The 19122-nt window shown below is 56.0% G+C and overlaps 1 protein-coding gene across 1 annotated transcript; it reads right to left on the bottom strand.

Moving 5' to 3' along the window:
- Positions 1-4552: 4552 nt before the first annotated feature.
- TRIM8 (tripartite motif containing 8) lies at positions 4553-18887 on the bottom strand. Its single transcript, XM_040486289.1, has 6 exons — positions 17979-18887; positions 8225-8320; positions 7633-7866; positions 6775-6806; positions 6527-6642; positions 4553-6174 (listed from the first exon to the last, which is right to left on the bottom strand). The coding sequence occupies exons 1-6, from the start codon at positions 18546-18548 to the stop codon at positions 5567-5569; spliced, it is 1656 nt and encodes a 551-aa protein (XP_040342223.1). The 5' UTR covers positions 18549-18887; the 3' UTR covers positions 4553-5566.
- Between the last annotated feature and the right edge of the window lie 235 nt (positions 18888-19122).

The following is a 19122-nucleotide window of genomic DNA, read 5'->3' as shown; positions in this document are numbered from 1 at the left end:
TGTGTGTTTGGCCCACAGGAACGTAACCATTGTGATAGCTATCGATGCCCCAAAAGTGGATGGTGCCAGCAGCAGACCGGGCACTTAGCATGCATCAGTTCACTTTTTCCTCACACCCTCCTGGAGAGGGGAGGGAGGCGTACACAGAGGAAGCAAAACTATGAGTCTAGGTATACAATCCAGGCAGAAGCCTCGGCAGAACCACCGGGGCACGGAACCACCCGGGCGGCTGGAGGACCGACTCTAAGCCTGGGATGTGACAGGTGGAGTTTGGGGAGCTGCAGCTCCTAGAGATGGCATTTAGTGTGGCTGGAGAGTCCCTATCTGTTAGGCCTTGCTGCCCATTTGCATCCGAACCCCCTCCCTACTCAGTGCCCCGCAGCAGACACAGACATGGAGAGCGTCTGATGACGACATCCAATTCACAACCAGGCAGCCAGGACATCCATAGGTCAAATGACGCACGGCCATTTTTTTCCAGGTCGACCAGGAGTCCACACCATCCTTCATGCTTAGGTCTTGGACACCTGCTCCTGCATTTCACTTTTTACCTGCAATTCTGCAATGTTGCCAATGCCGCTACTAACACCCTATTCTACAAGCTGTTGAAAACTATGCCACACACCACCCCGTGCATCACCCTCTTCTTGCCTCCATGTAAATAATGAAAAATAATCTATGGCACTGAGCAGATGGGTTCTTTCTTAAGAAAGACCCAATTATTGAAGATCTAATGCAAGGGGAAGTCATAAATATCCCTGTTTGCTGCAGTGGAGAGGAATTAACGACACAGCAATTAAAGAAAACTGGTTGCCCATGGAGGGAACATGCAGACTTCCAGTGCAGAACTCAGGGGGAAGCCCATTGTCAAGGCCCTGCGTCATAAATGCCAAGGACAGAGGATTTTAGAGAAGAAGCCCTGGGCTCTTGAAGGCTTCCCTCACTCAGTGGGTGTAATTCCCATATACCATGGAGAATATGGTAGAGACCAAAGCTCTATCCACCAGATTTCTATTTCTATCTGTGAGAGCTTTCCCTGCAGGAGTTTCTTGAGGAATTTAAGCACAGAGTGACTACAGCTTGCTCGGGAAGGGAAGAAAGTTTTTTGGAAAGGGTAGAGTGTTGGGAGGAAGAAGGAGAGAGGCTGAAGGAAGATCATGATATTCTTGAGGCCAGCCCACCTTCTGGTCCCAGTCTAGAACCTCTCCCCTGATGACCCGCCTGTCCTGGCTGCCTCTGCCCCACACCCGGTCTGTCTCTCATTTCCTTCAGCCTCTATGGACGTTTATGAGACCTTAGCCCTGAATCCCAGGGCCTTGCCAGGCACTTCTGCACAGAATATAGGGAAGGGGCAAACCAATAGTGTCCTTAATTTCCTTCCCTGCCCCTTAATTCAAAGAAACAGAACTCACAGGGTTCTAGAACCAGTATAAGGATCCCAGGTTCTAGAGGCTTCTTCTAAGGCGCCTCCAAAGGAGAGTTTTCCAAAATCACACAGGGAGACACTCACCATAGAAGAGGGGCTAAAATGTGATGGGTTCTGTCCAGGGATACCCAGGAATCATTTTTTTTTTTTTTTTTTTTTTTTTACTTCCCTTTACTTTGCAGCCCCAGGAGGATCCATATCCCACCTCCCCTTTCATTTTAGGCCTAGATCACTAGGCTGGGTAAGGACATATCCTAGACTCTCCATCCACCCACCCGGAATTTACAGGACACAGAGGTAGGGTAGGGAATCCCCCAGGGGCCAGGTTTGGTCCTGAAAGTGTTCATCGGTTCTCCCCCACCCTCAGATGGGAGAAACTGACGGTGGCTGAGGAAGTGGCATGGTGACAGCGACAGGGCCTGAGTGGGTGGGTGTGAACAGGGCTGGAAGAACCCGCAAGTGAGCTTAGAAGGTGGGGTCTCGCTCAGGAGAGGGGCCTGAGGCGCTGACTCAGCGGCGACGCCTGCAGGGTGTTCCCGGCTGCCGCCCCGCCCGCCCCGCCCGCAGGGTGCCCTTTGAAGCCCGGAGGGGGCTTTGATCTGGGGTCTGCCCCTCTCTCAGCTGGCCCGGCCAGATGCGCTGGGGGGAGGGGCGGAGGAGCCGACCACCCCCTGCCACGCCTTCCCCGCCCCCCTGCATCCCCCCCTTCACCGCTCCCCGCCCCCCCCCCCCCGGGCCCCAGGACTGTTTCCGGCTGTTGCGGGGGCACCCGACCCTCCCCCCCCCACGCTTTGCAGCTGTTCCCCAGCTGCGCGGCCCCACCCCAAAGACAGCTGGGAGAGAGGCTGGGGGCGGGGAGCGGGGCACAGCTGCCGGCCCGGGCTCGGACGGGGAGGGCAGAGACTTGAAAGGGCTCGGGCGGCGCGGGTGGCGGGCGGAGGAAAGCCCCCGGCGGTCGCCTCCCCGCTGGCTGCGCACATCTGGGCCACAGCAGCCGCCGCCCCCCACCGGTGGGGTGGAGGAGAGGCGCTCCCGACACCCAGCCCTTCCCGGAAAGGGGAGGAGTGACCGCCTCTAGGGGAAGGCGGGAGGGCAGCGCCTGGGGTGTGAGAGCCAGTATCTCTGAGTCGTTCGCGGTGTGAGGCGCAGGGTGTGCCTGTGGGTGCCCAGAGGTGTGGGAGTATGCACACCAGGGCAGGGTGGGGAAGGCCCCCTTCACACCTTCCCCTGCAGGCCTTGTGTCTTGGGGCAGCTCCAGCCTTTTCTGGGCCTCCTCTGCCCCTGACCCTTTTGGGAGGAGGGTGACAGCTGCTCCTACAAAGCCGGGGACAGCTGGGTGGCTGGGGACAGCTGGATGGGGTTAGTGTCTCCCTGCTTCCCTGGCTGCCCAGGCACCGCCAGGCTGGACTACTGGCAGCTGGCTGCTTTGCCTGCAGCCTGTGTGCTTAGGTGTGTAATTGTTGGGGGGTGGGACCTGGTGGGGCTCAAACCGTCCCACCCCCACCAGAGTCTCCCTCCATATCCCAGTCTGACCCAAGTATCTGGAGAGAGGAAGGACCCCTCCCAACAGCTAAAACGAAACTAGGCCAAGTGGGAAAGAAATTGGGCAGCTTTCTGCCTTGGCTCCTAACCCTTGGCACAGAGGACGTCCTAGGGTCCCTGACAACTAGAGAAAGGGAGAGTGAGACAGGAGCAGATGTGAGTGGAGTTAAATGTCTATCTGGCCACCAGCACCTGCCCCCAGGCATCCTTCCACCCCTGGGCTGCAGGGGCCCTGTGCTCCAACCATCTGCCCTCTCACTGTAGCCCCAAACAGGTGCAGGGGAAGAGAAGGGGGCAGGCCAGCTGTTGTCATCTTGTCCTGGCTCTGGCTCCCTGCCAAAGGGAGGAAGGGGGAGCAATGAAGGAAGGGTCCACCCACCCCACACTGAATCGTTTCCTATTCCCACAGGATGGGAAGACGGCTTCTACTTAACAGGACTAAGACTCTGGTTTGGTTGGCCAACCCAGCTGGCCAGGGGAACATGGCTTGACCATGCCTTCCACCCTAGGTCGTTACTTGTATGAGAAGGGGAGTAACTAGGGCCGGGTGTGGCTTGGACCCCTGGCACAGGACTCACTCGTGGCTTTTGGGGGTAGGAGGCATTCAGGCCCTGACTCTACCCAGACAAGGGGAGAGAACTAGGCACCAGCAAAGGTTGCCCCTCCTCCTAGTATGGAAGGGCACAGGCTGCTTTATGACATAAGATCCAAGCGGAGTGTTAGGTAACAAACCAGAGATCCTTTTTAAAGTTCACTTCCTGGCCCCAACAGAGGAGTGCCTTGGAGTGCTCCAGCCCCTCCTTCCACCCAGGGGTCCCTATAACAAGCAAGACCCTAGCAAGTCCGTCATCACAGCACTTTTAACTGGGGAACTAAAATGCAGATTCCTGGGCCCTTGATGAGTCCCACGGAGTCTAAGCAGGCCCCAGGAAATCAGCCCTTTTAACAAGGTCCCAAGACATGGTCGAGTTTGAGCAGTTCTGCCAAGGGGGATGGGGGTAGAACGTCTTCACCTACCTCCATGTGTCTCAGAGCCAAGTATTTTCCTGTCTGCTCTTCTTCTATGCGCGGGGGCAGGGGCCTAGACCCAAGTCACCAAACGAAGCATGGAGTTGAGTGACTCCCCCAGTGGTGGCCAAGGCCTGGTTCAACTAAATCCCCAAAAGAGGGTCTGCTCTGTTTATGCCCATGGCCCCACACAGTGCCTGGCACTTAGCATGTGCTCAATAAATATTTGTGGACTGAAGGAGGTAATTTTGCAAGACTCAGAGAGGTATTTCTTTCTTTGTCTGTTCTAGCTAAGAACACGCTGGCAGAACCTCAAAGAGATGCCAGGGCCTATGCAGCAGGGGGCTGGGCCTGGGAGGCCCTCACTCAGCAAATATTTGTCAAATGAACCCAAGGCTGAGAGTGGACGTAGTTAGTGCCTGACAAATTGACATTCACAGGCCTGGAACAGACTAGGCCGAGCACAGAATCAAGGCAAGGAAGGCAGGGGCTTCCTTCCCTCAGTGCCCTTTCTTGGACCAACACCTAAAAACTCCAGGCCTGGGGGAGTGGGCGGGGTAAGAGGCGAGGCAGGGAGCGGGACTGCGCCATTATGTTTATTAGAAGGTTGGATTTCGGTGTGTGCTCTAGATAGATTACAGAATAAATACCTGCGTCTTGAGAACAGGAAGTCCACGATTCATACAAAGTGCTCACTACAGGAAGTTGCTGTGTCAAAATCCAGGCAAGGACCCAACTCGGGGCAGCCCCTCCTCCCCCACTGACCTCAACAAGGGCTGTGCTATGGTTTTTTTATTTTATTATCTTTTATTTCTCTTTATTATTATTAATATTATTATTATTTGCTTTTGCTGTGGTCACTATCATTGGCAAAGTTCCTTTTCCCCTTTCCTGGACATGGGGTTCCTGTCTTTAAGATTCCACTCTGAGGCTGAAGGTGCCAAAAGCTGCTTGAGAAGTGGCCTTTGAACTCCATCTGGGAGGATGTTGAGAAGAAGGAAGCAGGAGAAATCATTCTTGGTTTTAAAAAAATTAAAAAAAAAAGAAAAAAAGCCCCACAATCTACAGGTCATTCCTTACTCAGTCAGTGATCAAACTGCCCAAAAGAAAAACAAGACGAGCAACAGGCCAGTGGGCACTGGTCCATCCTCCCCGGGCTGGGTGAGGAGGGTGGGATCCCCCAAGGCTTTAGGGGAAGCTGAGGCTCCTACCAGCCAAGGGGGTGGGAAGGGGAAGGAGTGGAAGAAAAAAGGAGAGACAGAGAGAGAGAGAGCTCCATGCCTTGAAGTAGATGCTTTCCCAACTCCAGGGCTACCTGCAGCCAAGCCCAGGCCAGCTCTCACTGTCACCTCCGCGTCCAGGAGATTCATTAAAAAAAAAAAAAAAAAAAAAAAAAAAAAAAAAAAAAATCAAAAACAAAGCCCAAAACAAAACAAAATCCAAAAGGAAAAGACTTCGGGGGGGGGGGGGGGATGAAGGAGGAAGGGAGGGAAGATAGGAAGGTAGAAGGGCAGGTCTCTGGATGCATAATTCCCGAGCCACTGGGGGCTAGGGGGGAAGATTCCCCAGCTCCCCACTGCCTGCGTGGCGTTAGCTCGTCACGTAGTGTTTGGTGGACGGCTGCCCATACACCCTGTAGAAATCCTGGTGGCCAGGCTGCTGGGAGGCGTCGAGCCAGTCTCTGACCGCCAGGCCAGGAAGGGACTGGGGGACGGAGGGTGTGGGCGGGAGCGGGTGTGAGTACTCCTGTGAGGGCACTGTCCAGGGAAAGTGGCCGGAGCGGGGGTAGGGCTGGTGGCCACCATGGTTGGCCACGGAAGAACAGTAACAGTTGTCCACAGAACAGACGAGAATCTTGCGGCCGCCATACTGGGGGAGCATGGGCTGCTGGGTGGCAGAGCCATTGGGATACTGTGATGGGGGGAACACAGGACTTGAATGCACTGGTTGGGCGCCGCCCGGCAGGGCCACCAAGTGCTGCGTGGAGCTGCAGGGCCCCAGGGGCTGCCCTGACTGGCCCTCGCCGCTGGCTGTGCCTGCTGCCCCATATTGGCTGCCCACAGGGCCTGACGACGTCTCTAGGAAACTGGCCTCAGGGAAGGCCGTTGAGTGCTTGCGCTTTTCCGCCCCAGAGCTGCTCACGCCACAAGGGTACAGGGGGACGCTCTGCAGGAAGGGCACCGGTGTGCTGAAGGGGCCTGTGGAGAGTTTGGGGCAAAAGTCGCCAAAGCTCCCATCCCAAGCAACCCAGGTCTCCTTTCCCCACTTTCTGTCTATAGGACCAAGCTCGTTACATCATGCACCATCTTGGTCAATGCTGACTACTCCATTAGCAGGTAGATACTATTATTATTCCCATTTTATGGCTGAAGGAACTGAAGTTTAGGGAAGGCATGTGGCTTTTCCCAAGGTCCAACAGCTAGAAGGGGCAAAGCCAGGATATGAAGAAAAGACTATCTGACTAGGCCACGCTGCCTCTCAGAGAGAAGGCTCTGGCATTTACCCCTGCCCAAAGGGCTCTCTCCTTTCCATTGAGGATACCACCCTCACCTTCTAGCATCTTGCGCAGCTGCTTCTCCTTCTTGGCCACCTCATTCAGGAAGAGCTTGGAGTTCAGGTGGCCGATCTTAGGGGGAGAAAGGCTGCTGCCCGTGCAGGTCTGGGTCCTGGGGGCAGTGGACGGGGCATCTGCTGTGAGGAGGTATCACCGGTGAGCCTGCCCTACCTCCCCCCGTGGGCCTGGCCCTCCCTGCCCTCCCCCAGATGTGTTCCCTGGGGGCTGGTGGCCATCTGCTCACCTGTCCATTAGGATTTTCACAGACTTGGTGTTCTAGGGGGAGAGAAAAGGGTTAGTCAGTGGGAAAGGCAACATGAGAAAGCAGAGCTGCCCCATGCTCCCTCCCCCCAGGCAGGGCTGATTGTCTGATTCCCCCAAAGTATGGTAAGGGCCGAGGGGGGGGGGGGGGGGGGGGGTGGGCAGTCCTCCATTTCTAGAAGTTAAGAATAGCTAACGTTTATTGAGCACTTACTATGTGACAAACACCGTTAAGTGCTTTCTATACATCCATCATTTTATCTACACAACTACGGTAGCAAGGTGTTACAGGCACTCAGTCTTTTATCTGAAATTCATGGGGCCAGATGTGTTTTGGAATTTGGAAACTGTTGGATTGTAGGAGGAAAAATATGGTGCCTGTTCTATACGTTACGTATTATCCCCAGTAGGACACCATCATCCAATACATCAATGTTTCTGCAGCAAAATGTTTGAATACTTGTATCAAGCAAGATAAATAAAGACCATTAATTGCCAACATGAGCTCAGGTCAATTTTTTTTTCTGTTAAATGAGTTGTCAGAATTTTTCCTATTAGTTTTCAGAGATTTTTAAAATTTGGAATTGTGGATAAAGGATTATAGATCTGTATCATCAACCCCATTTTATAGGTGAGGGAATTTAGGCATAGGGAACATATATGACTCGCCCCCAAGCTCACAAAGCTAGAAAGGGCAGAGGAGGAGGGTTCTGAGCCCATGCAGGCTGGCTCCAGAGCCCTGGGAGCATACTGGCGGGGGAAACTGGTTGGGAGCAAAGAATGGCAGACTCCGACTGAGGAATGACCCGGATCCCACCGGCTGGTCCCGGTCCCAGCCCACCTTCATGAAGCTGACGTCTTCTGTCTTGTCGAAGAGCAGCTGCAGGGAGCCCAGCAGCTTCTTGGCCTCCTGCATGCGCTCCCCGAGGTGCAGCGCCTGCGCTGCGTTCTCGCTGCAGAACTTGGCCTGGGCCTTGTCCAGGACCTCCACCGTCTGCCGCAGGTCCTCGTCCAGCAGCTGGTGTAGCTTTTCATACTGCAGCCGCACCTCTTCCTTCAGCTGGCTCACCTTCTCCTGCGGGCGCGGGGGCGGGAGCGGGAGCGGGCGGGCAGTGAGTGCCAGGGACCTTGGGCTGCGCTTCTGCCTGTCTCGCATCCTGGGCGGTGGAGTCTGGGACCCCGAATCCCCAGGCTGCCCACGGCTCCCCACGGCGAGGTCTGAACCTGCTAATTCCCTGCTGGTAGCATAGGGCTCTGGGCCGGCTACCCCTGACGTCAGTGGGGGCTCAGCAATCGACAGTTCACTGAATAACTGACCAAGGGATTCTGGCACAGCGTCGACCACACAACAGATCCTAGCCCCAACAGGGAGCCAGCCCAAGGCTCTGCACCCAAGCTGGCCCACCCCATACCATGGGCTTGGGCTTAGCTACCTCCACTAGGCGCTTGTCGGACTCGAGTTTGTACAGCTGGTCCTCAATGTCCTGCTCTCGCTCCTCCAGACGGTCCTGCTGCTTCATCAGCATCTTCTGCAGGGACAGGTGGGGAAGGGGTGTCAGAGGGGGCTGCGGCTCTATCCCTTACCAGGGATGGGTGAGCACCATCCTTCCTGCTACAGAACAGACTCATCCTATAGATTCTTGGACTCAGATGACCTAAATTTCTGCCATCCAACCCTTTCTGGCCCCCCATGCAATCCCAGGGGCCTGGTGACAGCTGTCTGGGAAGCCTGTTCCCAAGAACTGAAAGCCTGGAATAGCTTCCCACACGTATCTAAACCATGAGCTTTCTGAGGGCAGGGTCCAGCCAGCCCGTTCTGAGTGCTTTTCCTATACACTTATCTAATCATCCCAGTAATGCTGTGAGTTAAGCACTACCATTATCTTCATTTCAGAGAAGAGGAAACCAGAAAGATTAAGTAATCTGTCCAAAGTCACACAGCTAGGATACAAACCTAGGTGATTCAGCAGTAGGGTCTGTTCTTGTACAAGTCATGCCGCTTCTCTGGGGAGCCCCATCTTAGAGATGAGTACCCTAGGTTGCAGAGGGACAAACAACCTTCCGAGGTCATCCAGGCCCGCTGGCCTAGTCCAGAGATATCACCCTACACTTGCCTTACTTGCACTTAAGGGCATCAAGGGCAGCTTTTTCTTGACGCTGAGGGTTAGGCCTCTGAAGTCCTTGCTAAAGCCTCAAATGAGCCTCCAAATGAGAGCCTCAGCCTCTCATTTGGACCCAAGTGGAAGGGAGACTCTGTGGCTTGCTTAAGAACCTGAGGCCAGTCTACTGGAAGGTGCTGGATGAAGCTGCTATTCTCAGCCCTTGATCTCCTGTCTCCACAATCCTCTCCTCCCGGCCCTGTCCATTCTGCCTGTTCCATCCATCCTGTCATTCTCCCTTACCAGACATGCTTCTTCGAACACGGTCTCTTCCTGCTCAAGAACCTCAATGACTCCCTCCTTCCAATATTTTGGCAATGACGGCTCTCTTACAACTTGACACCCGACCCCCCCCACCCCCCAGCCAGGTGGGCTGGTATCCTTTCTCCAATGCTCTGTGCACACTTGAACTCCCTGCACTCTGCTGACGTTTTTCTTTTTTCTTTTTTTTTTTTTTTTAACATTTTTATTTATTTTTGAGACAGAGAGAGAGCATGAACAGGGGAGGGTCAGAGAAACAGGGAGACACAGAATCTGAAACGGGCTCCAGGCTCTGAGCTGTCAGCACAGAGCCCGACGCGGGGCTCGAACCCACGGACCGCGAGATCATGACCTGAGCCGAAGTCGGCCACTTAACCGACTGAGCCACCACCCAGGCGCCCCTCTGCTGACGTTTTTCTACAGCCCACCAGTGCCCCCTTCCTCCCTCTGTCCGTCCTTCAAGGCCCAACTTAAGGCCCACTCCCTAGGAAACTTTCCATGGCCCCTGTTCGAAGTTTGCACAGGTCACTCCCTATCCTTGCCATGCAGTGGGGCTGTCACAGCATGCCTTCCCTCTGCAGCTGTACTGTCCAGTATGGTAGCAGCTAGTCACATGTGGCTATTTAAATTTAAATAAATTCAAATAAATTAAACATCAGTTTTAGTTGTACCAGCCTCAGTTTGAGTGCTCAATAACTATATGTCACCAATGGCTAATGTTCTGGACACCACAAATACAAAACATTACCATCATCACAGAAAGACCTATAGGACAGCACTATTCATTTTTAAAAATCATTTACTTATTTATTCATTTTATTTTAGCGAGAGGGAAAGTGCGAGAGGGAAAGTACGAGCGGGGGAGAGGGGCCGAGGGAGAGAGGAATCTTACACAGGCTCCACACATAGTACAGAGCCTGAGGCGGGGCTTGATCCACAACCCTAGGATCATGACCTGAGCCAAAATCCAGAGTCTGATGCTCAACGAACTGAGCCACCCAGGCGCCCCAGGACATTATTCTGTAGCCTGCCTCTCAAAGTTGGTCTGATTTCCCTGCAAAGCTCTGAGCCTGCTGAAAATAGGGTTTGCTGCGGTCTTTTTCTACCTCCCTTCTCAGCCAGGCGACACAGAGACCCCAGCACTCGACAGATGCATAGCATGTTGACTGAATAAAGGCACGGTTTTGCCCACAAAAATAAGGTTTGCAAAGCAGGTTACACAGAACCTAGCTCACAGTAAGTGTCCACTCAACAAGGAATTGTTCTTTTTCTTCCTCTGCGGGGGCCTCAGAATGACCCTCAAGTTTGACCTAAAACCCCCATTCCCACCCACACCCAGCTGGCTCCCCAGACACAACCACTAATCCCTTCCTCACTCTTCTGACCCATTTTACATTTGGGGAAACCAAGGCCTGCAAGAGAGTTCAGCAACCTCGCTGCGAGTTGCTGGCTGCCCCAGAAACAAAAACCTGGGAACAGGAGGAGATGGGGGGTATGAAGCCGGATTCTAAGCTGGAGAAGCCTGGGGTACTGCCTGCCCCATCAACTTGACCAATGACCTAGGACAGGACCTGTAAGAACCAGCCCCAGGAGACCTTGCCCTGTCCCAGGCACTTTGCCCTTCCAGCAGGTCCCCACACCAGCCCAACATGCACAAGGGTTGCTGCCAGCCTGAGAGTCAGAGCCTGTAAGGAGACACAGCTGAGTGGCGGGGGAGGAAAGAGGCAGTCATGCATCCTCCCTGCCAGTGAGACTGCCCACAGCTAGAGCAAGAGGGTAGCAGCCCCTGGTAGAAGTTCCCAGAACACACACAAGCACGCATCGCCACTTGGGCCCTGGCACCACCTCATGCACAGTGCTGCACAGAGCTACACGTATACTTGCATCCGGCCCCCTACAGGTGAAGACTGGGCCTCCTGAAGGCCCAGACACTTAAGGGAGGCCTGCCATAAAGGCAAGGTGGCCAGGACACCCCTTCAGGAACAGTAGGGCTTTTTACCTCCCTTGTAACAACTGGCCCTCAAATTTTTGCCTTCTGGATGCCTTGTACCCACACTGAGAGGACAGGGCCCCTCTCTCCAGATGTGTCTCAGACAGCGGGCCATTCCTGCCTTCCCAATGCTCAGGATATTGGAAAGCCCCCCACCCCTGACTCCATCCCATACATCTGCACACTGTGGTCTCCCCACCTAGCTAATTCTCATGACTAAACCCATCAGTATCAGATTAGGGGCACACCTGGGGCTAAGTCCCAGATGAGAGACGGGAAGGAGGCAGCACCAAGGTTAGCTTCCCAGCCCAATTTCCCTCAGAGGACTGGAATGGGGGCTGTTCCATTCCCATCCTTTGGAGCAGTGGGAGGCCCCTCTCCCGCCCCTCTGGAACCCTTCAAGGAATTCATGGCTGACTCCTCAGGGAAAAGCCAAAGGAGGCACCTCCTGTCCAGTTCTAGGGGTGGAGCTCAGCCCCGGCCTTCTTCCAGACCTTTCTCAGAGCCTTTCCTGGCAGTACTTCTACTCTGGGACATTGCCTGCCCAGAGCCCTCTGGGGTGGGAGCCCAATCTAGGCCTAGCAAAGGCAGGGGCCACACTCTCTAGCAGGTGGCTGGGTTTCACTCCCCCTCCCCCATCTCAGAGGCCATGGAGCTCCTGTCTCAGCTGCAGGGGTAGGTAGGGGAGGGGGTAGGAATGGGAAGGAAACTGGCCAAGAGTTGCCAGTCATCACAGAGGGCTGGGAGGAGGGCCCAGGGACCCAGGCTGGCCAGCTCACCCTTGCAGGGATGGCCCTCTCTTGGGGCCAGATGATCTTAATCCTGCCACAGACAAAACCTGAGGGAGCCAGAGGGTTGGGGGGAATCACTATTACCTCAGGCACCGGGAAACTGGGGGAAGGGACAGGAATATTCACTTGTTGCCTCTTCATTACCCCTCACCTCAATTCCACCACATGACTGAAGCAGGCTGCTGAGAAGCTGGAAGACGGGGGCAGAGGAAGCAGGGCCTATACCCTTCCCCGCTACCAGCAGCCTCTTTCCATCCCAATGTCCGAGGAATCGCTGAGAGCTGAGGCCCCATTTCCCATCTGGGAAAAACCCAAAGCTGAGAGATAGGACCAGATTTTCCTGCTTGATTCAGAGCAGGGGCTCTCAGTGCAGGGGGTAAGGATACGAGGGCTCTTTACAAACCCCTCCCAGAGCACAGTGAGTCACCTGGACTGTGGCACACCTCAAGAGTGCAGTGCAGGAGCACAGCGGAGTGGGGAACCCTGGTCTAGACTAGCAGCGCTGGAGGGACCAGGCCTCCAGCAGGAAGGAGGAGGGGCGATATGAGGCCCAATTCCACTCAGCGGCGCTTGTCCCTTAGAACCTAAGTAAGGCCTTTTGTGGTCTCCTCCTGGTCCCGTGAGGGCAAAAACATCAAGAAGACATGGGGGCACTCCATTCCCATTCCATCATACATGACAGGTATGAAGAACAGGCCCCAGGACATCCTGCTCCTCCTACCTGTCGCCCAATGTTCTAGACTCCGCCTGGAGCTGCTCCCTCCGAGAGAGGGGCACTCCTAGCTCCTTACATTCCTGCCCCAGGAAAGCCTCACATCCCTCTGGAGTCTGACTGGTCAGGCCCAGCTGGCATTGTTGATGCCAGACTGGACTGGGCAGACGGGTGAGGCCATGGGGACTCTGGGCTGCATAAAAGTTAATAAATAATAATACTAAAACCCTCAAGTCAACCTTGAAGAGAAGCAAGGTCAGGAGGGAACAGGGCCCCAGGGGTTGGGCCAGAGGCAACCCCTGGCTGAGATTTTCAGACAGGGCCAGTGCTGGATCCAGCAGCCCCTGTGGTGGTGGTGGTGGGGAGAGTCATGGGGGGCAAGAAGAGGGGGCTGGGCTGCTGAGCACCTCTCTCTGCTCACACCACTGCCCAGAGAGCTGCCATTTCAGCTCTAGCTCTGGCTGCAGCCCCTGCTCAGAGCTACCCCATCCTGACCCCCTCCCCAGCTTCCAAACCTACCCCCCACTCTCCCTATAGCCCTCGTCCCAGGAGCATGCTGGCCTCCTCTCTCCCTGGGCCACAGCATTCTCCCCTTGTCACAGGGCAGTTTCCAGGCCTCGGCCCTTACCTTGGGCTACCATGCGGACCCCCAGGCAGAGGCAACCACAGACGCAGAGGGAAGAGGCTGGAGGGCAGAAGCCAAGGCAAGGAGAGAAGCAGGCTCTCTGAAACAAGCCCCGGCAGACCCCAGAGAAGGTTTCCCAGCTGCAGAGTGGAATTAGCTTTTGCCATGCAGAGAGCAGCGCTCTGGGGCAGCAGAACAAAGAGGCGAGAGAGAAAGCCCCCCTTTGTCTGGGTTTGAATACCAGGCCGGCCGGGAAGGAAGGCTTTCCCAGAGCAGGGAGGAGGCCAGCCAGGCCTGCCTGCTTGGTCCAGGGCAGGGGCCCAAGCCGGGCTCACCTTCTTCCTAGGCCCACCCACACTGCCCCCAACAGAGCATCGCAGGAGCCACCTGGACCTCTGCCTCCAATACCGGCCACAGGCAACAAGCTCGCCCGAAGGTGAATTCCATCTTTTCTTCCCCTCCCCAACGCCCCCACCAGTTGAGAAAGTCGCACAAGTCTCAGAGTCCGAGCAGGCAGCCACATGCTAGCAACATGGTGCTGACAGTCACGCAATACACCCTCAACTTCCAATCACAGGTATACAGCAAGCGGGCCATGCAGTCAACCTCGTCTCTCACAGATGCGCGCTTGCAAGCCTTCCGGACCCCACAGTCACACGCAGGACAGCTACACAATTAAGTCGGTCACTCGCGCTGTACCTTCTCAGAGATATACACAGGAGATACAAGAAAATCGGTCACATGGGAGATGCACAACCAGACACTCCGGTTACACGCGTGCGCGCACACCTGCAGACAGACATGGACGCACGGCCATCCAGAGCTGCAGGAGGCAGAGTAATCAATAGGGCGTGCATGACAGGCGCCTGGCTGTGTCAGCAGGATCCTGGGGTGGCGGTGGCGGTGGGGGCTGGGCCTCTGCCTCAGACTCCTCTCTGCCTGGGGCCCAGGGAGGAAGGCCGAACCAGATCCACCTTCCCTGCAGACTCAGGATGATCAAGGAAGGGGCAGCTACATTGCCCTTCACCTTACACAGGTCAGCTGCCTCCCCACCTGAGAGGTCAGGAGTCTGGTCTGGGGAGGAGGGAGCAGTGGGGTCTGTGCTGCCCGAGTCAGCTGGGCCAGGGCAGCCCCCACCCCCACAGCCCACCTAGAGACGGACACATGGGGTGGAGACCTAGGGTCCCCGCCAGGGTCCCAGTGCGAGCCCTCCAGCCAGGGGCAATGGGGGCAGTGAAAGCAGCACCTTGCCTCTGGCAGCTACAAACCCCAAGTTGGCCCTGAGCAGTGGGATCCTCTCCCCGCACCCACCCCAGGGAACATCTCTCAACATTAAACCTAGGAGACATGTAAGGAAAAGGGTTCTGGCAACATTTCCAGTCTTGATCTGGGGGCCTAGGAATGACACGGGGGCACTACTATGACCTGAACACACACACACACACACACACACACATACACACACACACCCTGCATAGTCCCTCATACATATAACTAGGTCTTCTTTTCTTGTTGAAGGAGGTCATGAGATAGGGATACTCCCGGCTTACACCAGTTCCCTGTTGCTTAGATGAACCGCTAAACCTGGGGTCTGGAAGAGGCTTTGACTACCTAGGGCTGCCAGGCTCCGGCCCACCTGGATATCCCCATTTTGGGCCATTATCCTCTCATAGCCCCAAGGGAGACTATATTTGGGGTCTGGGCATGTCCCATAGAGTGGTCTCTGGGGCCAACCCAATGGGCCTCCAGGCTTCAGGGCAATGTGGTCTACACAATGGCTTTGCAAGGGCAGAGTTGGGTAACAGAGTTGGCCTGACTCCCCTGCTAGTGCCCTAGGCTGGAGAGAAGCCCTGCTTGCCTCCCTGCTGGGCTCCTGCTCTAGACTACTGGCCTTTGCACATGTGGGTGCTTGTGAGTATGTGACTAGAGCCACCAAGGAGAGGTTGATCAGAGTTTCCTATTTCTAACCGATAGGACGTTTCAGCAGCACCTCCCACCCCTACCCCACAGAAGACATAAGAGGAAACACAAGAAGCAGAGCCGTATTTTAAGGCATGTGCCAAGTCTCCATGTATCTGCTCCTATATCCCTGAGAATTCTGTTGCTCTCATCCGTATCCACGGCATCAGAGGCCCTCAGGCAAGGGCAAAGAGGCCCAGGAAAAGGCCCTTCTCCCTGGCTGGAGGAAGGACAGTGTGATGGGTTCTTCCATTCAGATTCCCTATGGCTCTTCCCCTCTCCTGAGGGTGAGGCCCCTTTCTCCACATTCAGTAAGTCCAACTCAGACTGAGGAGTGCTGGCCTGTTGAAGGGTTTCCAACTCCAGTGCCCTGAGTCACCAGAGAGAATCCAGAGGGCCTAGGGTGGGGGCACCCGGAGGGGAATAAGACTCAGGTTGCTGGGTACACAGATGCTGGGTGCACAGAATTGCACATCTGGCCCTGATGCAACCCCCCTACTTGTGCGCCTGTCCACATCAGGAACAGGAATGAACACACACACACACACACACACACACACACACACACACACACACACAGAGGCATGTTCACAGGGGCTGACAAAGTTCAGCACTTCCTTCCCAACCAGTTCCTTCCACGAGCCAGGATCGTGGACCTGGTGGTGGGAACCCCAGAGTATACTCTGCATGCCTGGGCAACCCCTTCCCCCACCAATCCCCCACCAATTATACAGACGGGAGACAGGTGCATTTAAGGGCAAAGCAAGCAGTCTCAGAGGCACTTGCAAACATAGACACACATCTAAAGATACCCTCCTACTACCGAATCAGGCACAATTATGTTTTCTCCCCACCCAAATGAAAAGCACCCCTAGCACTCAGACACAGTTAAGAGCAAAAGCGTGGGTGCAGGCACAAATTCACTCATCATCCTGGCTGCTGCCCCCTCCTTGGTTCCTTTCAGCCACATCTCGGTCTTTTCCCTTCCCGTCACTTTCCACTGCCAAACCCAGGACAGAGGAGAACTGGACAGCGCTCCTTTCTCCTGCCTCTGCGCTTTTCCCTTCCTCCCCCAGTCTTTCCATCTTTATTAATAGCAGCAGCTTCCCCATACTGAGAAAAGTCTGGGCTCTGCCTCCCGGAGTTGCAGGTGGGCACTAGGGGTTCACTGCTTTCCCTAGGCCTCTGATTCTCAACTCCAGGGAAAGGAAGAGAATGGCTCCTCTCTCTATCCCCTATGCTTCCTTTAAGAAACCATAGGTCCTGTCCTGTACAAAACCCAGAGTTAGCCCATCCGATTGGAAACTAATTATACAGCAAATTTTATTTGTTATCCCTGCCCTCAGCTTGTGGTGGCCCTCCTGCCTTTTGTTAGTTGTAAGTGTATGTTTTTTAATTGCTAAACAGTGACTCATTCTGACTGGTTCCCCCCCACAGGAAACAGCCCCCATCCACAACCGTCCAGGCTCAGAGCTTCCTCATACCCAAGCTCCCCACTGGCCTCAACTAGCCTCCAGGGCCCCCACCCATTAAACACTCCCAGTGCAACCAAAGCCCAACCTCACCCCCATGATATCACACCCGGGCTCCAAGCTGGGGCTTCTGAGATGGCTCAGGCCAACCCCTTCCTTCTGGTATGACTCAATGCTGAAAGCCAGGGGACCAGGGAGGGACCTAGGAGGAGCCCCCCTCCACGGAAGGGGACGGAAGTATTGCCTCAGTCCAGCTCCAAAGCCAGGCCCAGAGGCCTGAGGGAGAAGGCGGTTTTGACATTGGCCGCTGCTGCCGGGTGTATACAATGGGAGGGGATGCGGTTCTGTAATCACCCAGCCGGCAGCCCAGGGGAGCCAGCTGCCTGAAACCAGATTGCAAGGCAGCTCAACCTTAAACCCACAGGATTCTTTTTCCGTCTTCCACTTCCCCTCCCCAAATGTGGGAGGGCTGTGATAGAGGGCTGGGCTGGGAGAAACGGGCTCACAGTGATGAAGACACATACTTTAAGGTTTGTTCATGCAGACGCATGCAATATACACAGGCACACAGAGAGCAGTGATTCTCACAAATGAAGAGTGGGCAATTGGGAATAATCAGAATGGCTGAGACTGTTCAGTGATGCCGCTGGCTGTCCAGGCCTTGTCCAGATAGATACCAGAGTTCTGTTCTCCCTCCGGAAGCTCCCCTCCACCCCACCCCCCCGCCCCCAGTGTGTTTCCAATAGGGCTTGAAACTAACATGGCTGCTTTTGTTTACTTCCTCATTGGTATGCCAGCATCATGGATCATGTCAGCCACAGCAGCGGCACCAGGACACTCATTACATAAACAGCAGCTGGAGAAGCAGGACCTGGGTCACTGCCTTGGTGACTTCCCATAGGGCCCACAGAAACAAGGCTGGGGGAGGGAGCCGTGCGCAGAACAGAAAAGCAACACCCAAACTCTACCCCTCACCTCAATTCTATAAATGACTCAAAAGATGGACTCTATGTGCACAGGTGCAGAAATGTATCAAGTAGTGGGAGACCTTTCTTCCCAGGACCTTGCCCCCAAACTTTCAGGGTATAAGAGTTTGGAAGGGCGTCTCTGGCCTGATGTCACAAGAGTTAGCCTGTCTGGAAGGGTGGTCCCGAGGAAGTAGGGAGTGTGTGTGTGTGTGTGTGTGTGTGTGTGTGTGTGTAGGGTACTTGTACTTGCCCGGATCTCATTCCTCCGGATCTCCACGTCGCACACCGAGTGTCCCTGATGCGCACCGCTGTAGTAGCAGCAGTACTGGCACACGGCCACCTGCTCGGCCTCGCAGTGGTAGAGGCGGTAGGCGTTGTGCTGGGGGCAGCTCCAAGCCCGCACGTCGTCCGCCTCCACCAGGAGGTGCCCGCGGGCGGTGGAGGGCTGCTGCAGGTGCGTCTGCACGTGGGACTGGCAGCAGGGCGCCTCGCAGCGCAGGCAGACCTTCTGCGCGGGCAGCGGGGGGCCGCGGCGGCAAAACACGCAGTGCAGCGCCGCCGGCGGCTTCTCCACGTGCAGGGCGTTGAACTTCTCTACGATGTTGGTGAGCTTCAGGTTCTTCTCCAGGCCCGGCTTCTGGTTGTAGGCCTGGTTGCACTCCGGGCAGCGCACCAGGCCGCTGTCCTTGGCCCACGCCTCGCCAATGCAGCCCCGACAGAAGTTGTGTTTGCACGGCAATTGCACCGGCTCCACGAAGACATGCAGGCAGATGGGGCAGATGAGCTCCTCCTCGAAGCAGTTCTTCCAATTCTCCGCCATGGCTGCTGCGGGCAGGGGGCCCGGGCAGGCCTCCCTAACTGCCCAACTCTGGAGGGCCGTCCGGTGCAGCTGCAGGCCCACCGAGCCCCGAGCTCCGGCCCCAGGAAGCCCCGACAGTCGCTCAGTCACCAGCGCCCTCCGCGCGTCTGCCCCCCAGAGGAGGGAGCCTCGGTCGTCCCGCCGCGCGCGCAGCCGGCTGCGTCTCCTCCTCCTCGCGAGCGCCTAGCGGGAGGCGGCGGACTGCGCCAGGGCCGCGGCCGGGGCACCAGCCCTGGAGGGGAGCGCCGGGGTCCAAATTCCATATAAGAGGCCGGCCCCCCGACCGTGCGGCTAGGCCAGCGGCGGCCCGCGGCCTGCGCCCGGCTTCGCGGCTGACATTGGGGCGCGCCCCGCGGCGGACAGAGCCAGGGAGCCGCACAGTTCCTCCAACGACGGCGGCGGCGGCGATGGGGCTCCCTCTCAGGTCGTCAGCGCCGCACCTCACTCGCCTCGTCCGGGGTCCGAGAGGCCGGGAAAGCGGGAGCGGCCGCGCCGAGGGCGGCTAGATCCGGAGCGGGCGGGCGAGGCGAACTGG

Source organism: Herpailurus yagouaroundi, unplaced genomic scaffold, assembly GCF_014898765.1.
Source record: "Herpailurus yagouaroundi ecotype Mexico unplaced genomic scaffold, PumYag 163, whole genome shotgun sequence".
Classification (NCBI taxonomy): Eukaryota; Metazoa; Chordata; class Mammalia; order Carnivora; family Felidae; genus Herpailurus; species Herpailurus yagouaroundi.
This window is presented reverse-complemented; position numbering and strand designations above follow the sequence as displayed.